The 22807-nt window shown below is 58.0% G+C and overlaps 1 protein-coding gene and 1 long non-coding RNA gene across 3 annotated transcripts; one reads left to right on the top strand and one right to left on the bottom strand.

Annotated features, from left to right (window-relative positions):
- Window positions 1–2032: 2032 nt before the first annotated feature.
- LOC131505249 (uncharacterized) lies at window positions 2033–3569 on the bottom strand. Its single transcript, XR_009258325.1, has 2 exons — window positions 2589–3569; window positions 2033–2494 (listed from the first exon to the last, which is right to left on the bottom strand). It is a non-coding gene; the product is annotated as an uncharacterized LOC131505249 (long non-coding RNA).
- Window positions 3570–3693: 124 nt separating this feature from the next.
- On the top strand, window positions 3694–19387 carry SELENON (selenoprotein N). 2 transcript variants are annotated; one of them, XM_058718569.1, is made up of 12 exons: window positions 3694–3929; window positions 4692–4809; window positions 8441–8571; window positions 11507–11719; window positions 11893–12104; window positions 12679–12816; window positions 14439–14520; window positions 14910–15098; window positions 15456–15561; window positions 16819–16931; window positions 17025–17126; window positions 18410–19387. In XM_058718569.1, the coding sequence occupies exons 1-12, from the start codon at window positions 3738–3740 to the stop codon at window positions 18578–18580; spliced, it is 1767 nt and encodes a 588-aa protein (XP_058574552.1). In that variant the 5' UTR covers window positions 3694–3737; the 3' UTR covers window positions 18581–19387. The 2 variants fall into 2 exon arrangements, with proteins under 2 accessions (XP_058574552.1, XP_058574553.1); XM_058718570.1 differs by having other exon boundaries at window positions 3697–3929; window positions 11980–12104.
- The last annotated feature ends 3420 nt before the right edge of the window (window positions 19388–22807 follow it).

Raw genomic sequence — 22807 nt, 5'->3', positions numbered from 1 at the left:
GGCAGAGAGAGAGAGGGAGACACCGAATAGGAAGCAGGTTCCAGGCTCTGAACTGTCAGCACAGAGCCCGACGTGGGGCTCGAACTCATGAACTGCAAGATCATGACCTAAAGTCGGGTGCTTAATCGACGGGGCCACCCAGACGCCCCTAGAAAGTCTTTCTAAAGACAAATCAGGTAACTGTACAGGAATTAAAATAAAAAGCTTAATAAGACAAAGAAAAAGAAAAGGAACTCACATGTCACCCACACCCCTCCCTTGCTTAAAACCCTGCGATGGTTTCCCATCATATCTAAATGCAGCTTGTTACTTCGGCCTGCAAGGTTCTCGGACACTCGGCCCCGCCTCTGTCACCAGCCCTTCCTGCCCTTACTCCACTGGGCCTGTTCTGCCTTCCCCAGGTTTCCTGAACACGCCGAGTTTGTTTCCCACACAGGGGCCTCCGCGCTTGCACCCCCGCCTGGGATGGCCTTCCTTCATGCTCCGGGAGCCGGCCTCTTTCCACTCGGGCTGCTGTGTAAATGCCACCTCCTGGGGAAGCTGCCTGACCTCTGCACGTGCCACCCTGTCTTACCCCTTCCTGGTTACCATTGTCCAAAATTATCTTCTCTGTGTGTTTATCGCCTCTCTCCTCCTGCTAGAATATTTAGCTCCAAGAGAGGAAGTACCTCATCTGTCTTCACTTCCGTGCTCCAGGAGGCTAGAACAGTTCCTGACACATAGTAGGCCCTTAGTTTGTTGAGAGGCCCACGGGGTCCAGGCAGGCAAAGCTACTGCTACGCTGGCACCAGAAGCCTCTGTTTCCTCAAGTGACAACCCCAGTTTGATCTCCTGGAGGGAGAGAGGCTCCTCCCCGGAGAGTCTGCCCCAGTGAAACGCAAGCAGAAGAGAAGTGTGTGTGTGTGTGTGTGTGTGTGTGTGTGTGTGTGTATGTGCGGGAGGGGGGAGCAGGGCAGGGTGTGAGGCAGTGACTCCGCTCCTGCCTGCAGGCAAGGCCAAGCCCTGCCTCCCCTGCCAGTGGGGGGGATGGATGGAGGGGGGGAGGCACCCTCCCTCAGTAGCCTGAAGGTGCCTCCATGGCCGAATGTGCTGCTCCTCCAATGACTGGTGTCTCTTGAGGATAAAGTCCAAGCTCGGAGCCCCAGCCTGTCTTTCCTGCCTCCTCTCCCTTCACACTCCCTCGTGTCCCCCTGATCAAACCCACTGGACTGTGTCCTCATAATGCCGTAGACAGGCCGTTGATTTTCATGCCACCAGGCCTTTCTTTTGTCTCTGCTGTTTCTGCCCCTGGAATGATCTTCCCCTGGTGCTCTGACTGGAGACCTCCTGAACTTGGGCCTGGCCGGACTTCCACTCTGTGAAGCCTCTCCTGGCCCCTCTTGATAGTCACGGTTACCATTGTCCTCTGCCTACATCCCTCTCGCAGATCATTTACCTCTGAGGAAGGGGGGGTGGGGTGGTCATTGTATCCAGTGACTTGTCTAGAAGAGCAGGGACTCGGCTTTTCTTCTCTGATGGATCCCCAATGCCCAGAACCAAGCATCGAAGACCCTCAATAGATATTTGTTGAATAGGTGTGATTTCCCTGCTAGCCTGGGAACGACTTATTTTGATGCACTTTCCTCTGCTGCTACAACCAAATACCACCCTGGCCCACTCATGGCCCAGAAACAAGGTGCCAAAAAAGCCCCTGCAGCACCGCCCCTGACCAGAACCACCCTGCCGGCCCAGACTCTCCAGGCCTTGCCTTGCCCGGGTCCTTGGTTTAGAGACAAGCCTCCTGGGAAGGGTGCCACCAGCAGGATGCCCAGTCCTGCTCCGTTGCCAAGGCCCAGAGCCTTCTTCCCAGAGCTGGGGCCCAAGATCGGTCCTTTTCCCAGAGGCTCACTGACCTAAGTCAAGTCTCGCACACCCGCCCCTCACCCCAGCGCCCTCCCAACCCCAGCAGCTCATCTCCCCAGCCCTGGGCCGCAGAGACCAGCGGGATGTCTGTGTCTTTAACAAAAAGCAAGTGTAATAAATAAAAGTCATCTGGCAAAGAAAACTTCTCTCATTTATTTTCCAGGGGCCTTGGCTCATCAATCTTCCCTTCCTAACCTGCTTTGTGCTCTGTTAGTTTTGCTTCCTCATAGAGCAGAATTTGGTTTTCTAATAGCATCTGTCGTATGCAGGGTGTCCCCAAACATTAGCGGTAATGAGTTGGAAGTGGCACATTTGAAAGCCTTCAGAAGCCAACGGCAGATGTCAGGCTCTCGGTGGGTTCCCCCGGACTCTGGGGCCAGAGTACTGGGCAAAAGCTAGGTCCACGGCCTACAAGTCTCGGTCCCTGCGAGTCATGCATGCAAAAGACATTAGGGCGCCAGCACGTGTCAGGTCCTGTGGGGGCTCCGGGAAGATGAGCCCCGCCCTCAGGGCACTGTCATAGCTGGTTATCCACGAAGGGCGGACGTGGCGGTAGAAGAAAGTCCTAGTCCCCAGTCTGCTGGGCCGTCCCCTGCAAGGCAACCGGATAGGAGATCTGGACTCAGATAGACCTGGGTGCCTGAGCTCAGCCTCCTTAATTTAAAAACGAGGCAAACAATCCTCACCTCACTGGGTTGCCTGAGAACAAGTAAGCATCAAACACCCAGCACCAAGTCCCGCACAGCGGTGCTCGGTACCTGGTAGATCCCTCCAACATCTCAGACCTGACAGGTGCGTGTGCACTGGGGCTGGCAGTGATCTTCCAGGGTGGTGCTGCTGTTCTCCACAGCCAGGGTTCTTGTCTGGAGGCTTCGGCAGTTTCTGCCCTCTCCTGGGAAAGAGACAGCCATCAGGGGGCTCCTGGAGACCTTGAAATGATGGAAGAGGGCCCCAGGGGAAAGAGGCTCCTGGAGACAGGAACCAAAAGCATTGACGGATCCAAAAGTGTTTTCTTCAAACTCCATCCGCCTCCATTCCCAGGGTCCTCCTCCAAGCATGCCAAGAGTTGTTCCCTAGAAAAATCACTCCTGTGGCCATGCAACCGTCCAGCAGAGGAGAGAGTAGCTGGCAAGTCACAGTCCGGCCTTGCCGGCGCCAAGAGGCCGCCAGCCCCACCAGCCCAGGTATTTCTTCCGCACCACAACCTGCAGGGAGGGTCTCTTCTGACTCGTCCTGACAAGTGAGCACATTCTAGCCCCAGCAGGTGAGGGTCTCAGGGCAGCAGCGCCTGTGTGTGGCCTGGAAGAAGTAGGGCCCCCCCCCCCCCCCCCGCACATGTGCAGCGATGGCCTTCCAGCTGGACCATGAAGGGGACGGAATACGGCCTGGACTTCGTAGTGTTTTATTCTTTTCCATGACTGAGGACGTTTTAGAAAGCAGGTGGGATAAGGGGTATCCTCCTCCGGCGGACAGAAGGGGACGCGAGGCCTGGCGGCCCACGAGTGCCCTCCCCGGCGACCCCCCGCCCCGCCCCGCCGCCTCCCTGGCCTCCGCCGGGCGGGACGCCGAGGCCGCTTTCTCTGCGGGAGCCCTAGCGCAGGGAGGAGGCTCGGCGACGGCGGGGCCGGGCTGGCAGGCGGGTGGCGGGGAGTCCCGGCGCCCCTCCACTGACTCGCTCGGCTCTCCGGGAAGCTGCAGAGCCGGCACCCGGCGCGGGGCCCGCGCCCGCCCCCCACGGCCCCGCCCCTCCCCGCCCCTCCCCGCCCCTCCCCGCCCCGCCGCTGCCGCCCAGCCGCCGCCGCCGCCGTCGCGAGTCCTCCAGCCCCGCCGCCGCCATGGGCCGGGTCCGGCCGGGCGAGCGCGGGCCTCCCGGCCCCGGCCCCGGCCCCGGCCCCGCCGCTCCACCGCCCGCGCCCCGCCGCGCCCGCGCCCTGGCGCTGCTCGGGGCCCTGGTCGCCGCCGCCGCCGCCGTTGCCGCCGCCCGGGCCTATGCCCGCCACGCCGAGGCCCAGGCGGCCGCGCGGCAGGTCTGGCCCGCGGGGAAGGGCGCGCGCCGGGCTCACCGAAGGCCTGGGCTCGGGGGTCCGGGGGAGGGGGGCTCGGAGGGCGGGGGGAGCCTCGGAGGAGGCGAGGGGAGGGGCTCGGAGGGCGGGGCTCGGAGCGGGCGGCGGCGGCGGCGGGGGGGTGGTGTCCGGGGTGCAGAGGGAGGTTTGGAGTGGGCGGGGGAGGGGATGGGGAGGCACGGGTTGGGGTTGGGGCAGGGTGAAAGGTCAGGACCGGTGGGCCGGGGACGGTGGCCTGAAAGGGAGGGAAAAGGGGTGGGGAGGGTGGGGTCGGACAGACTTGGGAAGACTGCTGCGGGGAGGCGGGAGCATCGGCCCAGTGTGCGGCAGAGCCTGGGACAGACTGGAGGGGCTGTCCAGAGAGGTGACCTGGACAGAGGGAGCGAAGCTGTGACCTGGAGAGCCTGGTGGGGACCTGGGGAGTGCCGAGACAGTGCTGGGGGACAGGAGAGGACACTGGCGAAAAAGTGTGAAATGGAGACGGGGCCAGATGGAAGACTAGGGCAACCTTGGCGGGTAGTGGATGGTGCATGAAGGAGCAGAGTGAAGCAGGGACCCGGCAGGGGACTGGGGCTCTGGGGTGGTGCAGAGGTGACATCTGAATGGGTGGACTGGAAGCGTCCTCAGAACTCAGGAAGGAGGTGGTGGGAGCTGCCCCCTCTGCCGCTTTGGGACCCCAGCTGGGTATTCACGTGGTGCTCAGCGGAGGCCCTTCCTCCCAAGCAGGAGTCAGCACTGAAGTCCCTGGGGACAGAAGGCCTCTTTCTCTTTTCCTCCTTGGACACAGACCGGGATTTGTACATCAGCCCGGAGGAGTTCAAGCCCATTGCTGAGAAGCTGACAGGTACCAGGAGAGGCTGGGGACTGGGGTGGGGAGCACCGAGGCATGGCCCTCAGCTTCTTGGCCACTGTGTTTGCTCTGAGCAGGAAGGCCACCTGGAGAGGGAGATGGTGGGTCCTGACGGCCCTGGGATTCTCCCTGCCCTGACACTTTCTAGTTGGCGGTTTGGGCGAGCTCTTCTGGCACCGCCTGAGCCTGTTCTCAAGTGCAAATACCATTTAAGGTTGCCTGACCCCTTCCAGACATGACTTGAAGCGCTTCCTCTGCGTTCTCTCTTTAATTTGCACGGTGTCCCGTGAGGTAGCCGCTGTCCTAATTCTCGCGTTTATAGTTGGGGAGACTGAGGCACAGAGCCAGGATCAGAACGGGGGCCATCTGGCTCCAGGTCCCGCACCTGTTCACAGGTTTGAGGGTTAGAGACAGTACCTGCAGAGCATCCAGTAGCTAGCTTTCAATAGGAGTTCTCACTCCTATCACTCAGTATTAAACTCTGCTTAGGTGCTGTCAGATTCCTCGCCCGTTCTAGCAATCCATTTCTATCTAATTGTAATCAGTTATTATTTTTTTTTTATAAAGATGAGGGCCCGAAATATTCTAATGAATTGTTAAATGCCTCTCATTGTCTTACCCTTGCCCCAGCCGCTGTGTCCATTTCTCTCCCATCTCTTGAACTTGGGATCTTGTTATCCAAATTGGTGGGTGTAAGTAGGTCGGGAGATGGCAAAGGCAAGGGAGAGATGCCGGCCGCTCTCGGGCGGGTAAGCACCAAGCACGTGATGGGCTTTCCGTGTCTCAGGCTGGGTCAGGGAGGTTGGCCACTTGCCGGCCCAGTGACCACAGTCCCCGCCAGAGGAGGAGGGTCAGTTGAAAAGTGTGAATTTGCTGGAGCAGACGTGTGTCAGTGTCTCTCAGTGACGTTCAGCTCTGTCGTGAAAGCAGATGGGCAGGTAAACGGGTCAGCCTCGTGCGGATTTGCTTTGACCTTTTCTATCTGCAGACACTTCCCTGAGCATCCACACAGCCTCCTCCTTGTCCTTTTTTATGGACAGCGAGAGTGGGTTCCCTCATAATGACAAGCTCCCTGGGCTTGAGGGCACTTTTAATTTTTTTCGCATTTATTTATTTTTGAGAGACAGAGACAGCGTGAGCAGGGGAGGGGTGGAGAGAGAAGGAGACAGAATCCAAAGCAGGCTCCAGGCTCTGAGCAGGCTGTCAGCACAGAACCCGACACGGGGCTTGAACCCATGAACCAAGAGACCATGACCTAAGCTGAAGTCGGATGCTCAACTGACTGAGCCACCCAGGAGCCCCCCCCCCCCCCCCGCTTTTTTTTTTTCACATAAATCTTTTTCTCCATCAGGGGAAAATAATCCCTCTCTCCATTACCTCGTAGGCCACTACGAGGGCAAAACTGAACCAAGTGTCAGGAAAACAAAAACTAAAATAATTCAAAGCCAAAAATATCAAATCTATGCAGGAAACAGAAGCAGGCTGTCTAGTTGGTACAGTTATGAGTGTGTTTAATTTTCTTTATATCTTAAAGGTTTTACGAATTGTCTGTGTTGAGTCACTTGTAAGGAAATAAAACTTTTTATGAAAAAAAGCAGAAGGCCATAAGATACTGGACACTGGTATTAATAATTATCTCTGATAACAGTAAAAGAATTGAAAAAACCAGGCAGGCCTAATAAGCTTACACATTCCTATTGTTCCCTTCCTCCAAGGTTTCCTGATTGCTCTTTGGAAAGTTTTGCTGCATTGGCTTACAAATGCAGAAATAACAATGGTTCTTTAGAACAGGGGTTTGCATCAGGAGCTGCTGGGGAGTGCTGATTAAAAGGGCAGCTTCCTAGGGGCGCCTGGGTGGCTCAGTCGGTTAAGCGTCTGACTTCGGCTCAGGCCATGATCTCGTGGTTCGTGAATTCGAGCCCCCGCGTCGGGCTCTGTGCTGACAGCTCAGAGCCTGGAGCCTGCTTCGGATTCTGTGTCTCTGCCCCTCCCATGCTCATGCTCTGTCCCTCTCTGTCTCTGGATAATAAATAAATGTTAAAAAAGTTTAAAAAAAAAGGGGGGGGGGGCAGCTTCCTCATTCTAGCCCCTTAGGATTCTGGCTCAGTAGGTTTGAGGAGGCTACGGGGCATCTGTAGTTTAAAAAGGCATCCTGAGTGATTCTGATGATTCCTGGTTAAGAACTGCTCCACATGCACCCAGTTGGTCTGTCAGTAGGTTCATCAGCAGATGCCAGGCATCATCTCTGTACCACGAACCTGCCCGGGGACAGCAGCCATGACAAGACCTTCCACTCACTGTCTTATTCCTTAGAGGTGTCCAGGGCCCCTCCCTCCTGTTAGTCACCCCTTCTGAAATAGGCTTCATTTCTCCCTAAACCTTCATCATGACTCCGTCCACACTTGAAGGGCTTGGACTTGGCATGCCTCGGGCAGGAAAAGATCTAAGAAATCAAGTTCAGCCACTGCCACTGCGGCCCCTCCTTTTACGGACGGGGAAACAAGGCCACCTAGAAAACCGGGGAGAAGCAAGCGTCCTCTCTTCCAAACTGGCATTCTTGAGGACGTTGTAGCCGCAGAGCTTATGACACCAAAGACAGTGTCAAAGGTGGTTTGTTTCTCACTTTCATTCCTTGTTCTGATCGAGTCTCTGACAAGCGTTCATTTCCTCACGAGGCCCCCATGACAGGGACATGCAGGGCAGCACGGTCTCGATTCCCCATGTGGGAAAACCAGAGGGGCTGAGGGATTTGCCCCAGATCACCCAGGAGATGGAACCGACCGCAGCCTAGAGCCCGCGTGCTCTCTTCTCCAAGCCCCAGACAGTAGCTTCTCTTTGGTGCTAGGATCCCGGCCGCCGGGAGAGGCAGCTGCCTGCCCAGATGTGGCCTTTGGTGGGCCCAACACCAAGTTCATCTCGGACTCAGTTTGCAGAACAAGGGAGGGGGGACGAGAGTGGCCTTTCTGCAGCCAGCTTGGCCTGGTAGAGCACGGGATGGAGTCAGAAGAATTTGGTTTGAGCCCTAGCTCCGTGGCAACCCGACCCTGAAACCTCTGGTAGGAGTAATGTAGGTCAAGTTTATTATGGGTTCACTCTGTACCAAACCTGGTGCTACCGCCACATGAATTCTCTCATCCCGTCCTCATAACAAGCCACTGGCCAGACATCATACGGCTGCTAAGGGGCAGGATTTGAACCCACCTCACCTGGTGCCTGAGCCTTTAAGGAAACTGAGTCTTTGAGATCACAATGCCCTCAGAAGAGGGTCATGGTTGATTGTGGGTTTAGAGTAAAACAAGCCTGGGTTTGAATCCTGACTCCCCCCACTACCGAGCTGTGTGACCTTTGGGAAGTGACTTCACCTCTCTGAACCTGTGCTTTCTCATGGGTGAGATAGTTGGCAATGATGGTATTCTCTGCTTCTCAGAGCTCCAGGGAAACAAAAATGTGATACTTACTTGTCGTTACTTCGGTTCGTTAACTGTTACTCCAGCTCCAAGCCTGGCTCTCTCACTCACCTGCTACTCACCTGTCTCTTCTCAGGGCTTCCCCTTCCCGAGAAGAGAGGCCCTGAAGCCTGAGAGCAGGGCCCCTCTCCGGGGACCTCACTGACCGTGTCTCATAGGCTCAGCTCCTGCTGCCAGCTATGAGGAGGAGCTGCCCCTTGACCCCAGCGAGGAGACGCTCACCATAGAAGCCCGATTCCAGCCTCTGATCCCGGAGTCCATGACCAAGAGCAAAGATGGGTTCCTGGGGGTGAGTTTGAGGCGGGGGGCAGTGGAGGCTGCTCACCGGTGGGACCACAGATACAGAATCATCTGTACACACGCACCTTTACCTCCTGAGAATCGGTCTGTGCCCTGCTTTTCTTTCCTTCTTTCCTTTCCTTTTTCTTTTTAAAATGTATCTTTATTTTTTAGAGAGAGACAGAGAGAGAGAGCACGCAAGTGGGGGAGAGGGGCAGAGGGAGAGAGAGAGAGAATCTTGAGCAGACTCCACACTCAGTGCAGAGCCCCATACCGGGCTCGATCTCACCACCCTGGGATCATGACCGGAGTTGAAACCAAGAGTTGGACGCTCAACCGGCTGAGCCACCCGGGCACCCCCTTTCCTTCCTTCCTTTATTAACTGCCCTCTGTGCCCCTGGTGTGCCAGGCCCTGGGGGGTCCACAAGTGGGTGTGGTGCTGACCCTGTTGTCTAGGACACAGTCTGGTGCAGGAGGGATAAGCATGAGCCCCTAACCCAGATGGGATCTGGGCTGGCTTCCTGGAGGAAGAATCTGATAGAGACTGCAGGAGAAGGGGGCTCAGCCAGGGGAGGCAGGGGGAGAAGGGCCTGGGCAGAGGAAGCAGCAAGCGCACTGGAGACTGGAGGCAGGCGCCTCCCGAAGGCTCGTTACTTTCTGTAACTCGGTCTTTCCCGAGGCTGTGAGTTTCTCAAGGGCAAGGGCTGTGACCTGAACCTGTATGCATCCTCAGGCCCCTAGCCCCATGCCTGGCACCTGACAGCCGCTCTACTGAACTCTGTTGAACCAGACCTGAGGTTCTGTCCCTGGCAGGGGGTCATAGGGTGGGGAGGGCACCTGACAAATGCTCTCCTGAGCAACCCCGCCCCTACCTGAGGCCTCACGGCCAAGGTCTCAAGCCCACCATGGCACTGGGGCATCCCCACACCCTGCCGGCCTTCCCAGACCTCCCCCCACCGGCTTGCTCTGTTCCAGCCGCTCCAGATGTCAAGGCTTTGTTCCAGCTGTGAGCCTTCTCGTATGCTGTTCCCTCTGCCAGGAGAGGCTTTTCCTCTTTGCCCAGCCCACACCTACTTACTCAGCCTTTCTCCTGAAATGCCACTTCAGCATGAACAAAGGTCTGAAGGCAGAAAGTGCCAGGCCAGTCACCTGAGGACAGGGAGCTGGTGCGGCTGGACCCAGAGCACAGGAGACACATTCAAGGGCGTCCTGGTCAGTGGGGCTAGAAAAGAAGTCACCAGACTACGGAGGGCCTTGGTTGCCTGACTTTGGCCTTCATTCTGTAGCAGCAGGTTACCACAGCAGACTTGGAAATGGGAAGGTTCCCTCATCAGATGCTCAGCAGGCCGGCAGCTGGGGAGAAATGGGAGACGAGAAGACCAGTTCTCAGGAAGGAAGAGGAGGTGGGGGTGGGGAAGCAGTGATGATCGAGAGGAAGGAAAGTGGGGGTTGGGGCTGGAGGGGTGGCTCAGGCTTCTGGCTGGTGACCAAGTGCAGGGTGGGCCCTTGGCCCCATGGGACCCAGAGCAGGGAGTGGGTCTGGTGGGGAGGGCATGAGGTCAGTCTGGATGCACTGAAGTCATGGTGCCTGGGGACATCCAGGGGAACAGTCCAATAAGTGGCTGGAAACACAGGTTTGATCTTCTGCAGAAGACCTGGGTGGGCAAGGTTGGCAGCGATAGTTGGTTGAAGCTGTCCGAGTAGATCAGTCCCCGGCAGAGCAGTGAGGACGGGGTGGGACTGGCAGGGTGCCTGGGCACAGCTGCTCTTATAGGAAGATGGGTCAGGAGCAGTGCCCCACAGAGCGCAGCCCCCCCTTGGTGCACAGCTCCCCCTGCAGGGGTGGCCAGCCCGTGGGCAGGACCCAGCAGCAGGCAGCTCAGCCTGGCCCTGCACAGCGGGCCCTGCTTGGAGAACCTGCCTGCTCGGTCCTCTTTGGGATAGCTCTGAGAACCTCCCTCCTCCCTCCTCGCGATGAGCCTGGCCCCCCACCACTGCAGAGGCGCGGAAGGGAGAGGGAGCCTGCTACTGTTGAAGACCTGGCAGCTCCCTGGTGGCCAAGTGCCACCCCCCGCCCCCCACAAGGTGCCAGGCACTTGCTGTCCTGGTGGCCACCACCTCCATGCGACTCCTGCCTGGAGCGCAGAGGGCAGGGAGGGGCTACAGAAGGTGGAAGCTGCAGGTGTTACTGGAGGATGCCCTCCAGATCCTGCCTCAGTGTTCTAGATGTGCAGACAGTCAGGCCTGCACAGTCTGACCCTCGTCCCATCCTGCACAGCAGCTCACCAGACGGAGAGGGCACCTTACCGAAGTGACAGGAGATGGCTGAGGGACCCCAGGCATGCCAGGTGCCCAGCCACCGGGGTGCTGGCCACAGGGGAAGTGGGCACTCCCTGGGGATTGCCTTCCTGCCCCTTCTCTGTGGTCACATCCTGCTCTTTGCTCCAGAGATTTCCCCCAAGGTGGTTACCACCTTTCTCCTCAGACCTCCCCCCAAACCCTCTGCCCCCTCGGCAGGACATTATCCTGGGGAGGAGACTTGAAGAGAAGAAGGGGAGGGAGAAGGCAAGGCTGGCAGAAGGCATGGCAGGCAGGGACAGTTGGGGTCACCAGCTGGTGCAAAGGAGGGAGGCGGGACCATGTGCCAGTGAGGCCTGGGACCGGGGCCGTGTGACTGGGCTTAGCCAGGGAGAGAAGAGGCAGGCAGAACCCCTGCACAGAGCACCCCCACCCCCACCCCTGTACTAGCCCCGGGTGGCCCTGCTTGCCTGGGGCCTGGGCTTGGCCTGAGCAGGCCGTGGGGGTGCCGCTTCCTGGGCTGGGGGCTGGGGGATGGTGGGGTGAGGTGAGCCTCGGCTCCAGGGAGACCTCCACCCACTCGTGGAATGGGGACCCCCACATCGTGGTTCTCAGCGCCCCAGGGCTTCTGCTTTCCGCTGCCCCAGGTCTCCCGCCTGGCCCTGTCCGGCCTCCGCAACTGGACGACTGCGGCCTTGCCGAGTGCGGTGTTTGCTGCCCGACACTTCCGGCCTTTCCTTCCTCCTCGGGGCCAAGTGGAGCTGGGGGAGCCGTGGTGGATCATCCCCAGTGAGCTGAGCGTCTTCACCGGCTATTTATCCAACAACCGCTTCTACCCACCACCGCCCAAGGGCAAAGAGGTGAGGGTTGCCTGTAGTGACCCTGGGGCCCTCTGCCCAGCCCACCCCTGCCCGCGCCCCAGCCCAGCCACGGCCCCCTCTGCACCTGCTCTCCACCTGCTCCGCACCTGGACCCCCAGTGCCAGGACCACCCCGCCTTCTCTCCTGCCTCCCCCTCCTCACCCCCACCCCAGGCCCAGGCCTGCAGGTCCAGAGCGGAAACTCACCTAGGGGATCAGGACCCAACAAGCCGGCACGGGTCTCCACTGCCCTCCCCTCAGGTCATCATCCACCGGCTCCTGAGCATGTTCCACCCTCGGCCCTTCGTGAAAACCCGCTTTGCCCCTCAGGGGGCTGTCGCCTGCCTGACCGCCATCAGCGACTTCTACTACACCGTCATGTTCCGGTGTGTAGCCCTCAGAGACCCCTCCTGGTCTCTCTGCCCGGCTGGGGACCCGGGGGAAGCACGGAAGGGCACAGCGCCGCGAGGGCAGGGCCTGCCTGGTGGCCCCCAGTGCCACCGCGTACCACCCTCTGGTCTTGGACGAGCGGTGTTGGCTCTCTGGGCCTCGGTTTCTTCATCTGTGGCTGGGGGTGGTGGTGACTTCCTCCTAGGAACAAGGGGAAAGCGTGGTGCTTGCGTAGCATGAGGCCGGTGGCTGTGATTGTCACCCGCCCAGAGGGGAGTGTCGAAGAGCTGTGACACCGGGCCACACCCCTGCAGAAGCTGTGAAGGCTCAGAGGACAGTTGGTCACACGTGGCCTCCAGAGAAGGCGGTGTGTGAACCGGACCCTGAGGACGGGCAGTGCTTCTGGGGCCTCGGGGCTTCTCCCTCCCCAGCCCTGTTCTCCACACAAGAATCTGGCCAAGGGTTCCCCAGCTTTGGCAAAAGAGCCACAGCGTGGTGGCGGGGGGGAGGGGGGGGGGAGGGCTCCAGCTCAGCAGGGGGCTGGTCCCAGCCAGGCTCCTCTCCCCCCAGGATCCATGCCGAGTTCCAGCTCAGCGAGCCACCTGACTTCCCCTTCTGGTTCTCGCCGGGCCAGTTCACTGGCCACATCATCCTCTCCAAAGATGCCACCCATGTCCGAGACTTCCGGCTCTTCGTGCCCAACCACAGGTGAGAGCCTGGGCCCCGGGCCAGCCCTGCACCCCACCACAGTTTGCCCCGCTCCCCCCCGCAAGCTCCAGGAGCTCAGGTGCAGGGGCCCCGAGGCCCCCTCAGTCTCTGCCCCTCCTTCACTCCCCAGAGCCACTTCTCTTGGGAGAGGCCTGGAGCTGACCCAGGAGGAGGCAACTTGAGGTGAGCTGAGGTGGGTCATTCCATCACCTGGCAACCATGTCCCAGTTGGCCCGGACTGCCAACTCTGTGCCTGGGACCCAGGGCAGCAGCCAACAGACCCTCCCCAAAGCTGGAGCCCAGTGCCCTCATACTGCTCACAGACCTCCAACAGACCTGTAACCACAGCTTGCTCATGTCCCCCTAGGGGAGGGCTGGCAGGTGGGCAGGGATCTGCCTGGTCAGGGTCCAGGAAGCCTTCCCAGGGGAAGAGACATCTAAGCAGAGACCTGGGGGTTAGGAGGGTTTGGCCAGGCAGAGGGAACAGCACGTGTAAAGGCCCGGGGGCAGGCCCTCCACCACCTGTACTTGCTACCTCAGGCCCTGGGGGGTAGAGGGCAGGGGGCTTCTGGGAGAATTCCATGCCAGCTTTCCTGTGTGCCCAACCTGCTCAGGATCAGCCTCTTGTCAAGAGCATGGGACCCAGAGGGCCTGGCTTCAAGTCTTTCCAGATTCCTCCCTGACAGCAAGAGGCTGCTTAGTAGGTCTGAGTGACCCAAGACAGGGACAAGACCTTGGCTGGGAGGCCCATAGTAAGTCTCCACCGTGGCACCAGTGGGTTGCATGGCTGTGGGCAAGGCCCCGACCCTCTCTGGGCCTCAGTTTCCTCATCTGCTAAATGAAGGGATAGCTCCAGGGTAAGAGTGATAGTTGGGATAGCGTGGGAACGGAAAGTTGTCCCCAGGAGCCAGAGTGGTTTTGTCTCCTTCCCCTCAGCTGTAGAGGCTCAGCCCAGGGCACACCTACCTCCCCACCCCCCTCCCGGCCCCCCAGAGTTGGAGGTGGGGGTCCCGGATTGGATGAAACAGGGCAGGGGCAAATGACCAGCCCCAGGATCTCCTGAGCCTGTGTCTCAGGAGCTGGCCACAGGGCTGGCTGCCCACCTCCTCGGGCACCCAGCTCCCCCGGCCCAAGGTGGGTAGTTGTCGGTGCTGGGCTGCCCTCGTGTGGCAGATCTGCCGATGGCTCGTGGTGGGGCCAGACTTCCTGTGGGAGAGGGCACGCAGGGGAGGCCAGCTCAGGGAGGCCGGGGCCAGGTTTTCGCTCCTGCCCCTCTCTGTGTCCTAGGGGAGGCACTGATGATCTTTCTACCTCAGAGTCTTGAGCAGCACTGGAGACATGACCTGGAGATGTGAAAGCCCTTTGTGAACTATAAGGGGCAGGGCCAGTGGAGTGTTGTGTGGTTGCAGTGCCTTAGGCAGAGGCAGCCCAGGGACAGAAAAGGGCCCAGCCTCGGCTGTCAAAACCCCAGTGGCCCCGAGACCACTTGGGTTCACCTTGCCGGGCCTCAGTGTCCTCATCTGTAACACAGGGAGAGTTGTGTACTTCAAAGTCTGACATACGGTTAATGGGCCTTGGTGGTGGGGGTATTCGGCCCTGGCCACCCTCTCACCTGTCCCCAGGTCTCTGAATGTGGACATGGAGTGGCTGTATGGGGCCAGTGAGAACAGCAATATGGAGGTGGACATTGGCTATATCCCCCAGGTAAGCATACAAGCGGTCCCGACCCAGGTAAGGAGACAGGATCCAGCTGCAGGGCTAGGTGTCTCAGGCGGTCCAGGGTGAAGGACAGAGCCCCTGGCAGGCCGAGGCCAACTGTCCCCGAAGCGGGATTCTGGGAAACCACCAGACCCTGCACAGAAAACCCACCAGCTGTCTTCGGCCCCCAGGTGGCTTCACATAGTAGAAGGAGCCCCTGATGGACACTGGCTCTGTCCCAGACTCACTGCAGCCTTGACCAGGCCCTGCCCTTCCCAGAGCCTCAGTTTCTCCACCTTTGTAATGAGTGGGATATCTTTGGGGGTCTCTTAAGGATTCTTGCCCATCTCTGAGACACCCTCACTGATGTCAACCCCCACTGACCTCTGGGCCAGATGGAACTGGAGGCCGTGGGCCCGTCGGTGCCTTCTGTGATCCTGGATGAGGAGGGCAACATGATCGACAGCCGCCCGCCCTCAGGGGAGCCCCTCCAGTTTGTCTTTGAGGAGATCAAGTGGCAGCAGGAGCTGAGCTGGGAGGAGGCTGCCCGGCGCCTAGAAGTGGCCATGTACCCCTTCAAGAAGGTGGGCAGGAGTGAGGGCGAGGGGCGGGCTCTATGCGGCCAGGGCTGGGGGAGCAGCAGGCGGGCGCTAGTCTCCAGGCTGGGTACAGGGCCTGCTGCTGAGGCCACCTCCCTGCAGGGCCTGGCCAGGGGCTTCTCTTTCCTCTCTTTGGCCATTCAGAACTTGGAGGAGGCATTCCCGTGGCTCGACAATACCCTTTCTCACACACACACTCACACTACAAATACACACACATACACACATACACACACACACACACACACACACACACACACACACACACACACACTACACAGAGCTCCTGAACAGGACCCTAGCCTCACACAGTAGCTTCTCTCTGTCTCCACTTGGCCCCAGGTCGCCTATCTGCCATTCACCGAGGCCTTTGACCAAGCCAAGGCCAAGAACAAGCTGGTGCACTCAATTCTGCTGTGGGGGGCCCTGGATGACCAGTCCTGCTGAGGTGAGGGAGACCCTGCCAGTCTGGGGGAGATATCATACCTCATGGGGTACAGGTGGCTCTGAGACCAGCAGGACTGTCCTGTTGGAACATAATGGGGGAGGGGGCGGGGGGGACTTGGGGACTACATAGGGCAGGGGCATGGGAGAAGGGGTTGTGTGCCGAGCTCAGAAGAAGCTGCTGTTCGCAGTGAAAAGGGCCCAGCTCGGTCATTTTCAGCATGGAGACCTTGGCCAAATGACTTCCCCTCCTTTTTTTTTTTTTTTCCAATGAAAGGGAAACTTTATTGAGGCCCCAGGGCCTTGGGGCTCTGGCAGGAGGCCGCCCTGCTGGCAAAGGAAGAGCCGTTGGAGAGGCCTTATTTGACCTTCTTCACCATCAGGTTCACGTTATGGTCTGAGACTCCCCTCCTTAAGCCTTAGCTTTCTCAACAGTGAAGGAGGGGTAACATACTCCCAGAGTTGTGAAGATGGATGTAAAAGTTCCTGGGCTCTGTGAAGTGTTGCACACAAGCGAGAGAGAAAAATAGTGCCAGAGGCTGGCCAGGCATTCACTTATTCAGAAGATTCACCCAAGGCCTACCAGACACAAAGATTCTGGGTGTCTGACAATGGGCCCAAAGATGAGTAAAACGGTGCCCCTGCCCTCATTCAGTCAATCGACAAACCTCCTGGGCACCTCCTGCGCCAAGGCGTCGGCCTGGTGCTGAGAGTCTTCTAATAAGGAAGTCAGAAGTGGTCCCTGTCCTTGGGGAGCACGGTGTGTGCAGAAGGCAGACGCTGAGTGAATAAGTTCAAGCCTGGGGTGGGGAGCATCACCCAGGGGAAGATCCAGAGTGTGACGGGGGGCTCAGGGAAGGCTTCTTAGAGATAGTGGTTTTAAGCTGAGACCTGAAGGATGAGTAGGAATTTATCAAGTGACAGGAGGAAAAAGTGTTTTATGTAGAACAATCCATACAAAGGCCCTGGGCCACAGAGTTTAAGTGGATTTAAGAAGCTGCCACTGTCTGCAAGTCCCTGGCTGAAGCCCCCCCTCCCCCCCACCCCCCGCCACAGATCTCCGCCCAGGATGCCAGTATGTTATTGACTGCAATGGCAGCTACCCAGTATTCGGCACCTACTCTGTGGCAGGCTCTTTGAATCTGTTATCTCACCGGTGTGCACAGACCGTTCTACAGCCCACGAGGTTTATTACCCAGAGAAAAGCTAGTAGGACATGGGAGCGGGCCTCACTCTTCTCGCCGTGCTGTTCCCTGAACAGGTTCGGGGCGGACTCTCCGGGAGACTGTCCTGGAAAGTTCGCCCATCCTCGCCCTCCTTAATGAGAGCTTCATCAGCACTTGGTCCCTGGTGAGGGAGTTGGAAGACATGCAGGTGAGTGGAAGGTGGATGGGAACAGCCCCGTGGGAGGCCCTGGGAGAGTGCTGGAGACTGAGGCATCAGGAGCGCGCCCAACTGTCCCCACAGAACAACCAGGAGAACCCGTCCCACAAGAAGCTCGCAGACTTGCACCTGGAGAAGTATAGCTTCCCCGTGGAGATGATGATCTGCCTGCCCAATGGCACTGTGGTAGGCAGCCCCGAGTACCTGCACCCAGCCCAGGCCAGGCGCCGCGGGGCAGAGGAAGCAGAAAGCAAGGGCACGGACTTACAGATCGCCTCAGGCTTCAGGGCTGGCTCCGCTACTTCCTGCTGGTCTCCCAGCAGCCTGAGCCTCACTTGTCCCCATCTGTAAAGTGGGAACTGTCCTGCCCGCCCTGCCTGCCCCACCAGGTGCTGGGACCCTCCCGTGAGGAGGAGGACCTCAGTAGCACTTTGGGGATGGGGCAGCCGTGAGCACAGGCCGGCGGCAGAGTGCACAGGAAGGGCAAGCTCACCCTGGACCATGGTGGCCAGCTCTGGGATGGAAGGAGGAAGCAGGGGCCAGGCCTTGTGACAAGCAGAGAGGACCAGGGGGCCCCAGGCCGAGCCAAGCTGCAAGACCCTACCTCTCCTCAGGGGCCCCTACGAGCACTCACACACTCGACGCTCTCGTCAAGGTCTCAAACGGCTTTGGGAGATGGACAGTCACGAGTGCCCATTTTGCAAACATGGACACTACGGCTCAAAAAGGTGCAGAGACTTGGCGAAAGTTGCACGGTTAAGAGATGCAGCTGGTTTTGAAACCAGGCCTGCCTGTGAGCCTCAGAATCTCCTGCCCCTTATCCTTTGAGTCCTGAGGGATGGTTAGTGTGGGACTGCGGGCCGTGGGAAGGTGGCCAGCTTCCCCAGGCTTTCAGGCCGGGGAGCAGTGGGGGAGCCAGAGCCGAGGCCTGCCTGGAAGAGGGCCACCGCTCAGCCCAGCAGAGCCCGGCCGTGGCAAGGCCCTGGCCTCACAGAGCTCAGCAGACAAAACTTGGCCTGGGGACCGTGCTCTCCTGCTCGCTTGTCCTTGTGTTTCTTGGCTCCTGTACTGGGCACCTGCCCTTAAGGAGCTGACTAGCCAGTGTGAGAGGCAGAGGGGGAAGCAGGCACACAGAGTGGGTCGGCATTTTGGCCCAAGGGAATGTGGGGTTCATGGGTCACAGGAACGGGGGGAAGAGGGGCCGTGGGGGGTGGGGGCGAGGAAAAGGCGGAGAGGCGGGAGGTCCCCACCTGGCAGGTGGGGTGTGGGAGAGGTCCGCCGGCAGAGGGCCCTGTGTGCGCAGAGGTGGGCGAGGGGAACAGCCTCTGGTTGGCGTCTGCCCTGCGTGTTTGCCATCTGCCTCGGAGCGAGGACAGTCAAGGCCTGAGCGTCCCCTTTTCCTAAGAGAGCGGGAGCAGACAGGGAGCAAGAGGGGCCCCCTCGCTCTCCTCACCCAGACCCTCTCCCAGGTCCACCACATCAATGCCAACTACTTCTTGGACATCACCTCCATGAAGCCTGAGGATATTGAGAACAACGTCTTCAGCTTCTCGTCCACCTTTGAAGACCCGTCCACGGCCACCTACATGCAGTTCCTGAAGGAAGGCCTTCGGCGCGGCCTGCCCCTCCTCCAGCCCTAGTGTGGCCTCAGACCATGAGAGGCCAGGCTGGACGGGGTGGGGGGGAGCTGAGGCGAAGGCCTCCAACACTGAAGACAGGCCCCTCGGGCTCAGAGCCAGCGGTCCTGGCACATTTCAAACTTCGGGCACCCCCACCCCGCCACTCCCAGGCTGCCTGTGCGGTCGGCGGTCAGTGAAGGGTCAGACAAGGGGGTGCCTGGGGTGATCGGACGGATGAACCTCTGACTCCAGCTGCCACCATTAGCCCTTTACCACCCACGTGGTTCCAGAAGCTGCTCAGGACACCAGAAACGGGACCTCAGGTCATCTCCCTGGACCTCACCCACTCAGGCACGAAGCCCAGGTCCTTGTGGGGTGAAGATCCGGGAGGCGTGGTGCCAGGAAGACAGGGCGCCCCTCTCTCCTTACATTCACCGCCCCCCTCTCCCGAAAGAAACGTTAAGAAGGCCCGGACTGGGGGCTGGGGAGAGGTTGCCAGGGAAGCACTCTTGTTTGTCTGAAGCCTTCTTCCTGGCTGCCCTCCGATGCCTGGTGTCCCCAGGGGAGTCAGTTTTAGCTGGAGACAGCCTTCTGGAGGCTCAGGGAAAAACCCTCCAGAAGAAGTCACTGTACCCCAGACCTCGGCTCTCCAGACCACTCAATCCAACCTAATGATAAGACCCCAACACCTGATTTGGGACTTGCTGGAAGCCAGCTGCTTGGGGAGGTTCACTGTGAAGTAGGCTTCTGCTCTTAGCAAGGGAGTCCACTGAGGAGTTTCCGAGGCCTAGGGCCAAGGCACCCCCACCTCCTACCCAGCAAGGGTCACAGGCCCCGGCTCCACAGAAGCGTAGTTCAGCCAAAGAACACAGCCTCCCCCAGAGCTGTCAGGGCAGCCCAGACCCGCGTGCCCCCCCACCGAATGGCCGTTGGCCTTGCTTGGCCTCTCTTAAGGCCTTGGTCTGTGTCCCAAGCCACTGACTACAGCCAGTCTTTTTTATACCTGCAGAAAAGTGTTTTTACGTGAAGTTTCTCACAGTTTGTAGATATTTTTGATAACCCCAACACTGAGGAGAAAGAAGGGGCGGTGTCTTCCCCCAGCAGCAGCCCCATGATGGCTGGATCTGAAATCCTAGATGGGCCCAGCTTGATGTGTTTGCAGCTGCACCTATGGGAAGAAATATTCCTCTCTTCCTTTTCTTCCAAAGTCACTGTACCCCCAACCCTATCCTTGTCCTCCACTCAGGCCCATGAGGGTCCCTGGGCTTTCATTAAAGCCTTGGAGCCAAACCTCCCCAAACCCTGCCCCACAGGGGCTCGCTCTTAGGCCTGGAAGAGGAAGGCAGACACTTGCTCGGACCACTCCCAGGCCTCCCATATGCTGAGTACCCCTGCCTATCATTGAAGTATCCATACCGAGCCTTCTCTCTCGGGCACTCTGTTAACTTTACTTCTATTTTCTCATTTAATCCTCACAACCTGTGAGGAGATCTTAATCGATCCCATTTTGCAGGTGAAAAAACTGAGTCTCAGGGAAGTGAAGTGACTTGCCCAAGGTCACTGAGTGGTAGAGTTGAGATTCAGCCTGTGTCTTGATTTTGGTGTTTTCGTTTTGCACTGCACCCCCACCTCTCCCCTGCCCATTTTCACTGAGGTGAAAAAGTTCAAACCAAAATGTCTCAGCCCCCTCTGATCTCCAGACAAAATGAGGCACGCGCCAGCAAGCTCAGCCAAGTTCTTTGTGTCCTTTCTGGGAGGCAGTGCTTCCATGCCCCTTAAAGGGAGGGAGGGCACCGAAGTCTGTCTCAGTGCTTCCCGGGGTGGGTGGTAGTAGCCAGTCCCATGAGCCACCGAGTGTCAGCAGAGACTCCACCTCCCTACCCCACCTGGCAGGCTCTTCCCCTCCATGATGGTCCAGGAGGGCCCACCCCACACTGAGCAATCCTTGTCCCTTGTAAGGCGCTGGTTGCTTGGGCTTTCTGATCTTCATCTCATGCCTTTTCCTGACCGCCCCCCCCCCCAACTGTGCCTTGAAGCTCATGGTGGGGGAGGGCCCTAGCTGCCCTCTTGTCACCCCTCTGCCACTTCTCTCCCCTGTCCACATGTCTTATAATAAAACTGGAGAGACTAGGGTGGTTCTAAGTGCCTTTCCTTTTAGTAGGATATTGGTCAGTTCTACCCTTGGTCTGACTCCTCTTGTGAGATTGGCTTGGCAGGTGGGCAAGGGAGCATGGCTGGAATGCCTTTAGGGACGCAATTTTCTGTCACCAGAGGGCTCAAGTGATTTTTTTTTTTTTTTTTTGAGGGAGTGAGAGAGCATGAAACTGAGGGGACAGGGGGAGAGTTAGGTGGGGACAGAGAGAGAGTCCCAAGCAGGCTCTACACCCAGCTCAGGGATCAATCCCGAGACTCTGGGATTATGACCTGAGCTGGAATCAAGAGTCAGATGTTCAAATGACATCCAGGCAGCCCTCAAGTGATGTTCTTAAAGTAAGTTTGTGATAGACCTAGTTAGTAGAACTTACTACTATTTTTAGAATCTGATGTTCTGTGTTGAGATTCTAAAGTTAATTACACATTGTCTTAGAAGCAGAGCCTGAGACAGGCATTAGATAATTTTTTTTGAAGGATTACACTTCAGGAAAAACCTGTATGAGGAGTCAAGAAAGGGTGCCTGGCTGGCTCAGTTGGAGGAGCGTGGGACCCCTGATCTCGGGTTATGAGTCTGAGTCCCACGCTGGGTGTAGAGATTAATTTAAAAAATTAAAAAAAAAAAAAAAAAGCTTTAACATTTTTTTTTTTTTATTAAAAGAAGGAATGACCAAGAATGGGGAAAAGAAAAATGGTAAGCAAGGATAGAATCTCCAATCCGAGCCCTAGAATGATCACAGGCGAAAGGTTCTGGAACACAAGCCACACCACAGAGTAGAACCTGCCTTTTGTACCGTGTTAGTTGTTGATTTGGAGGACGAAGTAACTTCACAGGTTAGAGCCACTGTTGTCCCTCTTATAAGTGCAATTTTCCAGAGAAGGGGGCAGCTGTGTGCAGCCAACACAGCAGCTGGAGGATGGATTCGCTGGCAGGGTAGAGGAGATCTGGGTCGAGCACCAAGACATCTGCCACCCCTAGAAGAGACAACTGGGGTGAAACTGCAAGATCTGCAATTGACCAGGAGAGAGAATCAATGATTAATTTGCCGTCCTGGAAAGAGGGCTGGACCTGGAAGTCAACCTTCATCATTTGAAACATGACAAGGATCGGGGTGGACAACTCTGAGGTCTCTGGCCAAGGACAGCTATATAATTTGCAGGATCCTGTGCAAAATGAAAATGCAGGGCCCCTTGTTTAAAAATATATATAATATAAAATTATATATATATTTAAATTTTATTATATATTAATTTCAGGGGGGAAGATAGAGCATTAGAGCAAGCACAGAGTTCTGAGCAAGAGGCCCTGTGTGACTGCCCAAACCGGTCCCCGCTATGAAGCCAGCCTGTCCCTGGCAGCTGGGACCAAAGAACTGTGGCCTGGGAGCCAGGCACTGCTGTATACTGAGGTCACAGGAGGGCATGCGACCCAGGCCTGGCTGCCATGAAGACCAGGACCAGGACGGTGAGGGTTTAAGAACAAAGGGAGTGGGTGAGTGACGCTGGAAGGAATGTGGGTCTCTTTCCCAATGCCTCTGGGGTCTTGCCCATCAATCTACCATCTCACTGAAGCTGCCTTGTGTAGACTGTGAGATACATAACGGCTAAAATAGAAAACATTACAAGAAGAGGCCTCTTCCTGCCGGACAGAAGGCTGTCGAGGGTCTTGGCTGGGAAACATGAAGTGTGAAAAGGGGACCAAGGCGAGATAAGGCAAGAGCTGGGTCCGGAGGGCCTGGAGAGCGCCAGGTGGAGGATTCTCAAGGCTGCAGTAGGCTTAGGGACAGCAGGCGCCACACAATTTGGGCGTCTGAGAGGGGCACGTAGTCGGACATCCGCTGCTAGAGGTCGTCTCGGGACTACCCCGGGAGAGCACCTAGAAGGCGGACACCAGCGGCGGATGCGACCAATCAGGCCGCGGGGATGTCCAAGCATCGTCAACTTTTCCCAGGGGCTGGGCCAGCGCAGGCGTGGTCTCGGGGATGGGCGTGTCCCCTCCTTCGGCGTCCCCACCTGAGGCCGCCCGCCGCCCCGCCCCTGCCGAAGGCGCACTCGCCCCGCCCTGAGTAGGGTCCGCCTTAGGAGGGCGCGCGAGGC

This window comes from Neofelis nebulosa, chromosome 2 (assembly GCF_028018385.1).
Source record: "Neofelis nebulosa isolate mNeoNeb1 chromosome 2, mNeoNeb1.pri, whole genome shotgun sequence".
Classification (NCBI taxonomy): Eukaryota; Metazoa; Chordata; class Mammalia; order Carnivora; family Felidae; genus Neofelis; species Neofelis nebulosa.
The sequence above is the reverse complement of the archived record's forward strand: the minus strand, read 5'-3'. Positions and strand labels throughout refer to the sequence as shown.